General features: G+C 52.6%; 1 protein-coding gene across 1 annotated transcript; it reads left to right on the forward strand.

The window, feature by feature from the left end:
* Positions 1-2,615: 2,615 nt before the first annotated feature.
* On the forward strand, positions 2,616-5,994 carry LOC144490746 (condensin complex subunit 1-like; the record flags this gene model as incomplete). The annotated part of the gene is made up of 3 exons (XM_078208455.1): positions 2,616-2,754; positions 4,368-4,565; positions 5,860-5,994. Coding segments are annotated over 3 exons (472 nt in total), but the record flags the coding sequence as incomplete, so codon positions are not given.
* Positions 5,995-7,858: the final 1,864 nt, after the last annotated feature.

Genomic DNA, 7,858 nt, shown 5'->3' on the forward strand with positions numbered 1-7,858 from the left:
GAGTTACAGACTGGAATCTAATCCAGGGGTTCGGGATGGTTTATATATAGAGTAACAGATACCCGGGAGTGAGTTACAGACTGGAATCTAATCGAGGGGTTCGGGGTGGTTTATATATAGAATAACAGATACCCGGGAGTGAGTTACAGACTGGAATCTAATCGAGGGGTTCGGGGTGGTTTATATATAGAGTAACAGATTCCCGGGAAAGAGTTACAGACTGGAATCTAATCGAGGGGTTCGGGGTGGTCTATATATAGAATAACAGATACCCGGGAGTGAGTTACAGACTGGAATCTAATCGAGGGATTTGGGGTGGTTTATATAAAGAATAACAGATACCCGGGAGTGAGTTACAGACTGGAATCTAATCGAGGGGTTCGGGGTGGTCTATATATAGAATAACAGATACCCAGGAGTGAGTTACAGACTGGAATCTAATCGAGGGATTCGGGGTGGTTTATATATAGAATAACATACCCGGGAGTGAGTTACAGACTGGAATCTAATCGAGGGATTCGGGGTGGTTTATATATACAATAACAGAGACCCGGGAGTGATTTACAGACTGGAATCTAATCGAGGGGTTCGTGATGGTTTATATATAGGGTAACAGATACCCGGGAGTGAGTTACAGACTGGAATCTAATCGAGGGGTTCAGGGTGGTTTATATATAGAATAACAGATACCCGGGAGTGAGTTACAGACTGGAATCTAATCGAGGGGTTCAGGGTGGTTTATATATAGAATAACAGATACCCGGGAGTGAGTTACAGACTGGATTCTAATCGAGGGGTTTGGGGTGGTTTATACATAGAATAACAGATACCCGGGAGTGAGTTACAGACTGGAATCTAATCGAGGGATTCGGGGTGGTTTATATACAGAATAACAGATACCCGGGAGTGAGTTACAGACTGGAATCTAATCGAGGGGTTCGGGGCGGTTTATATGTAGAATAACAGATACCAGGGAGTGAGTTACAGACTGGAATCTAATCGAGGGGTTTGGGGTGGTTTATATATAGAATAACAGATACCCGGGAGTGAGTTACAGACTGGAATCTAATCGAGGGGTTCGGGATGGTTTATATACAGAATAACAGATACCCGGGAGTGAGTTACAGACTGGAATCTAATCGAGGGATTCGGGCTGGTTTATATATACAATAACAGATACCCGGGAGTGAGTTACAGACTGGAATCTAATCGAGGGGTTCGGGGTGGTTTATATATCGAATAACCGATACTCGGGAGTGAGTTACAGACTGGAATCTAATCGAGGGGTTCAGGGTGGTTTATATATAGAGTCACATATACCCGGGAGCGAGTTACAGACTGGAATCTAATCGAGGGGTTCGGGGTGGTTTATATATAGAATAACAGATACCCGGGGGTGAGTTACAGACCGGAATCTAATCGAGGGGTTCGGGGTGGTTTATATATAGAATAACGGGTACCCGGGAGTGAGTTACAGACCGGAATCTAATCGAGGGGTTCGGGGTGGTTTATATATAGAATAACAGATACCCGGGAGTGAGTTACAGACTGTAATCTAATCGAGGGGTTCGGGGTGGTTTATATATAGAATAACAGATACCCGGGAGTGAGTTACAGACTGGAATCTAATCGAGGGGTTCGGGGTGGTTTATATACAGAATAACAGACACCCGGGAGTGAGTTACAGACTGGAATCTAATTGAGGGGTTCGGGGTGGTTTATATACAGAATAACAGATACCCGGGAGTGAGTTACAGACTGGAATCGAATCGAGGGGTTCGGGGTGGTTTATAATAACAGATACCCGGGAGTGAGTTACAGACTGGAATCTAATCGAGGGGCTCGGGGTGGTTTATATATAGAATAACAGATACCTGGGAGTGAGTTACAGACTGGAATCTAATCGAGGGGTTCGGGGTGGTTTATATATAGAATAACAGATACCCGGGAGTGAGTTACAGACTGGAATCTAATCGAGGGGTTCGGGATGGTTTATATACTGAATAACAGATACCCGGGAGTGAGTTACAGACTGGAATCTAATCGAGGGGTTTGGGGTGGTTTATATACAGAATAACAGATACCCGGGAGTGAGTGACTGACTGGAATCTAATCGAGGGGTTCAGGGTGGTTTATATATAGAATAACAGATACCCGGGAGTGAGTTACAGACTGGAATCTAATTGAGGGGTTCGGTGTGGTTTATATATAGAATAACAGATACCCGGGAGTGAGTTACAGACTGGAATCTAATCGAGGGGTTCAGGGTGGTTTATATATAGAATAACAGATACCCGGGAGTGAGTTACAGACTGGAATCTAATCGAGGGGTTCGGGGTGGTTTATATGTAGAATAACAGATACCCGGGAGAGAGTTACAGACTGGAATCTAATCGAGGGGTTCGGGGTGGTTTATATACAGAATAACAGATACCCGGGAGTGAGTTACAGACTGGAATCTAATCGAGGGGTTCGGGATGGTTTATATATAGAATAACAGATACCCAGGAGTGAGTTACAGACTGGAATCTAATCGAGGGGTGAGCTCAGAGCTCTGACATTCCCCTGCTGTCGTCCCGTACCCCTGGCTAAGTTTGCTGTTGTTCCTTTGACAGGGAGATTGGAGCTGGTGAAGGGGCCCGCGAGTCGACAGGGGCTCGTTGCTGCGCCGCGTTCCTGACTGAGTTGGCGGAGAGGATTCCCGAGGTGGTGGCTCCCAACATCAGTCTGGTACTGGATCTGCTGAATGGCGAGGTGAGTCGGCGGGTGGGTGGGGTAGTTAATTCATTCACGGGAGGAGGGCGCCATCTTGATCTCGCTGCTGTCCCCGTGTCGGTCGTAACGACAGTCTCCCTCACTTGGTCAGGAATCTACCCCCGACGACTGAGCACAATTCTCGCTTTGTGTTGGATGGTTTTTTCTGTGTCACAAGTCGGCTGACACGGTAGCACAGCGGTTAGCACTGCTGCTTCACAGCTCCAGGGTCCTGGGTTCGATTCCCGGCTCGGGTCACTGTCTGTGTGGAGTTTGCACAGAAATTTTTTTTTTTCGGAAAACAGACTTTTTACGGGGCTTGCCCAGATGAGGATTAGCCTGTTCGTGCTGAATATGCAAGCACTGACCCCATTTGAAACGGAGAAATCTGAATTTCAACAACTGAACTTCCACACTATCCCCGTAACCCCCTTTATTTCCCCCAGATAGTGCTGCTGACACCAAGGGGCAATTTCGCATGGCCAATCCACCTAACCTGCACATCTTTGGACACTAAGGGACAATTTAGCATGGCCAATCCACCTAACCTACACATCTTTGGACACTAAGGGACAATTTAGCATGGCCAATCCACCTAACCTACACATCTTTGGACACTAAGGGACAATTTAGCATGGCCAATCCACCTAACCTACACATCTTTGGACACTAAGGGGGCATTTAGCATGGCCAATCCACCTAACCTACACATCTTTGGACACTTAAGGGCAATTTAGCATGGCCAATCCACCTAACCTGCACGTCTTTGGACACTAAGGGGCAATTTAGCATGGCCAATCCACCGAACCTGCACATCTTTGGACACTAAGGGGCAATTTAGCATGGCCAATCCACCCAACCTGTACATCTTTGGACACTAACGGACAATTTAGCATGGCCAATCCATCTAACCTACACATCTTTGGACTCTAAGGGACAATTTCGCATGGCCAATCCACCTAACCTGCACATCTTTGGACACTAAGGGACAATTTAGCATGGCCAATCCACCTAACCTACACATCTTTGGACACTAAGGGGGCATTTAGCATGGCCAATCCACCCAACCTACACATCTTTGGACACTAAGGGGGCATTTAGCATGGCCAATCCACCTAACCTGCACATCTTTGGACACTAAGGGACAATTTAGCATGGCCAATCCACCTAACCTACACATCTTTGGACACTAAGGGGGCATTTAGCACGGCCAATCCACCTAACCTACACATCTTTGGACACTTAAGGGCAATTTAGCATGGCCAATCCACCTAACCTGCACGTCTTTGGACACTAAGGGACAATTTAGCATGGCCAATCCACCGAACCTGCACATCTTTGGACACTAAGGGGCAATTTAGGTTGGGTGGATTGGCCATGCTAAATTGCCCCTTAGTGTCAGGGGGTCGAACTGGGGTAAATGCATGGGGTTGTGGGGATGGGGCCTGGGTGGGATTGTGGTCAGTGCAGACTCGATGGGCCGAATGGCCTCCTTCTGCACTGTCGGGATTGTATGATTTTCTGATGGTTTGGGCAGGACGGGTACCCATCGATAGGAGCCGGTTGCTTTGCCCTCTGACCTCTCTCTCTTCCCCGCCCCCCGACCCTCTCAGAGCCACACCCTGCGGAACGCCGTGCTGAGTGCCATGGGGCAGATCGTGACCCGGGTGCTGAAGGGGCCACGGCTGGACGGGCAGGACCGGGAGACGCGGGACCGCTTCCTCGACATGCTGCAGCTCCACCTACACGATGTCAGCGCCCACGTCCGCAGCCGCAGCCTCCAGGTCCTCAGCAGCATCGTCCAGGAGAAGGTAGGTCGGGTTCCCCAGGGGGGCGCACGGGACCCGGAGTGGAGGCAGGGGCGGAATGGGCCCTTGGAGTGGGCATGTTCCTGGGGGGGGGAAGGGGTCAAGGGGCAACATGGTGGGGTCACTTCACTGACGTTGTTCTGTATCTCAACCCAACTCTCTCTCTCTGTCTCTCTCTGTCCCGCTCTCTCTCTCTCTCTGTCTCTCTCTCTCTGTCTCTCTCTCTCTGTCTCTCTCTGTCTCTCTCTCTGTCTCTCTCTCTGTCTCTCTCTCTGTCTCTCTCTCTCTGTCTCTCGCTGTCTCTCTCTGTCTCTCTCTGTCTATCTCTCTCTATCTCTCTCTGTCTCTCTCTCTGTCTCTCTCTCTGTCTCTCTCTCTGTCTCTCTCTCTCTGTCTCTCTCTGTCTCTCTCTGTCTCTCTCTCTGTCTCTCTCTCTGTCTCTCTCTCTGTCTCTCTGTCTCTCTCTGTCTCTCTCTCTCTCTCTCTATCTCTCTCTGTCTCTCTCTCTGTCTCTCTCTCTGTCTCTCTCTCTGTCTCTCTCTCTGTCTCTCTCTCTGTCTCTCTCTCTCTCTGTCTCTCTCTCTCTCTCTGTCTCTCTCGCTCTCCCTGTCTCTCTCTCCCTCTGTCTCTCTCCCCCTCTCCCTGTCTCTCTCCCCCTCTCCCTGTCTCTCTCTCTCTCTCCTGTCTCTCTCTCTCTCTCCCTGTCTCTCTCCCTCTCCCCTCTCCCTGTCTCTCTCCCCCTCTCCCTGTCTCTCCCCCCTCTCCCTGTCTCTCTCCCCCCTCTCCTGTCTCTCTCCCCTCTCCCTGTCTCTCTCCCCGTCTCCCTGTCCTCTCCCGCTCCCTGTCTCTCTCCCTCTCCTGTCTCTCTCCCCCTCTCCCTGTCTCTCTCCCCCTCTCCCTGTCTCTCTCCCCCTCTCCCTGTCTCTCTCCCCCTCTCCCTGTCTCTCTCCCCCTCCTCCCTGTCTCTCTCCCCCTCTCCCTGTCTCTCTCTCTCTCTCTCTCTCTCCCTGTCTCTCTCTCTCTCTCCTGTCTCTCTCCCCCTCTCCCCTGTCTCTCTCACCCTCTCCCTGTCTCTCTCACCCTCTCCCTGTCTCTCTCACCCTCTCCCTGTCTCTCTCACCCTCTCCCTGTCTCTCTCACCCTCTCCCTGTCTCTCTCTCTCTCACTCCCCCTGTCTCTCTCTCTCTCTCACTCCCCCTGTCTGTCTCTCTCTCTCTCTCGCTGTGTCTCTCTCTCTCACTCCCCCTGTCTCTCTCTCTCGCTGTCTCTCTCTCCTCTCTCTCTCGCTGTGTCTCAGGCCCTCCCTCTGAAGCGATTTCAGACCATCGTAACGCTGGCCTCTGGACGACTCTGTGACAAGTCTGTCATTGTCTGCAAGAACGCCATCCAGCTCCTGGCAGCTATCGTGGCCAATAACCCGTTCACCTGGAAGGTACCTACGGCAGGGAGACTACAGCGGGCACAGCTCATACCCGCACACACACTGACTCTCACTGGGGTACGGGTCCCACACACACTGACTCTCACTGGGGTACGGGTCCCACACACACTGACTCTCACTGGGGTATGGGTCCCACACACACTGACTCTCACTGGGGTATGGGTTCCACACACACTGACTCTCACTGGGGTACGGGTTCCACACACACTGACTCTCACTGGGGTACGGGTTCCACACACACTGACTCTCACTGGGGTACGGGTCCCACACACACTGACTCTCACTGGGGTACGGGTCCCACACACACTGACTCTCACTGGGGTACGGGTTCCACACACACTGACTCTCACTGGGGTACGGGTCCCACACACACTGACTCTCCCTGGGGTACGGGTTCCACACACACTGACTCTCACTGGGGTACGGGTCCCACACACACTGACTCTCACTGGGGTACGGGTCCCACACACACTGACTCTCACTGGGGTACGGGTCCCACACACACTGACTCCCACTGGGGTACGGGTCCCACACACACCGACTCTCACTGGGGTACGGGTCCCACACACACTGACTCTCACTGGGGTACGGGTCCCACACACACTGACTCTCACTGGGGTACGGGTCCCACACACACGACTCTCACTGGGGTACGGGTCCCACACACACTGACTCTCACTGGGGTACGGGTTCCACACACACTGACTCTCACTGGGGTACGGGTTCCACACACACAGACTCTCACTGGGGTACGGGTTCCACACACACTGACTCTCACTGGGGTACGGGTTCCACACACACTGACTCTCACTGGGGTACGGGTTCCACACACACAGACTCTCACTGGGGTACGGGTCCACACACACTGATTCTCACTGGGGTACGGGTCCCACACACACTGACTCTCACTGGGGTACGGGTCCCACACACACTGACTCTCACGGGGGTACGGGTTCCACACACACTGACTCTCACTGGGGTACGGGTTCCACTCACACTGACTCTCACTGGGGTACGGGTCCCACACACACTGACTCTCACTGGGATACGGGTCCCACACACACTGACTCTCACTGGGGTACGGGTCCCACACACACTGACTCTCACTGGGGTACGGGTCCCACACACACTGACTCTCACTGGGGTACGGGTCCCACACACACTGACTCTCACTGGGGTACGGGTTCCACACACACTGACTCTCACTGGGGTACGGGTTCCACACACACTGACTCTCACTGGGGTACGGGTTCCACACACACTGACTCTCACTGGGGTACGGGTTCCACACATACAGACTCTCACTGGGGTACGGGTTCCACACACACTGACTCTCACTGGGGTACGGGTCCCACACACACTGACTCTCACTGGGGTACGGGTCCACACACACTGATTCTCACTGGGGTACGGGTCCCACACACACTGACTCTCACTGGGGTACGGGTCCCACACACACTGACTCTCACTGGGGTACGGGTTCCACACACACTGACTCTCACTGGGGTACGAGTTCCACACACACTGACTCTCACTGGGGTACGGGTCCCACACACACTGACTCTCACTGGGAAACGGGTCCCACACACACTGACTCTCACTGGGGTACGGGTCCCACACACACTGACTCTCACTGGGGTACGGGTCCCACACACACTGACTCTCACTGGGGTACGGGTCCCACACACACTGACTCTCACTGGGGTACGGGTCCCACACACACTGACTCTCACTGGGGTACGGGTCCCACACACACTGACTCTCACTGGGATACGGGTCCCACACACACTGACTCTCACTGGGGTACGGGTCCCACACACACCGACTCTCACTGGGGTACGGGTCCCGCACACAC

This window comes from Mustelus asterias, unplaced genomic scaffold, assembly GCF_964213995.1.
Source record: "Mustelus asterias unplaced genomic scaffold, sMusAst1.hap1.1 HAP1_SCAFFOLD_3728, whole genome shotgun sequence".
In the NCBI taxonomy this organism is placed as follows: domain Eukaryota; kingdom Metazoa; phylum Chordata; class Chondrichthyes; order Carcharhiniformes; family Triakidae; genus Mustelus; species Mustelus asterias.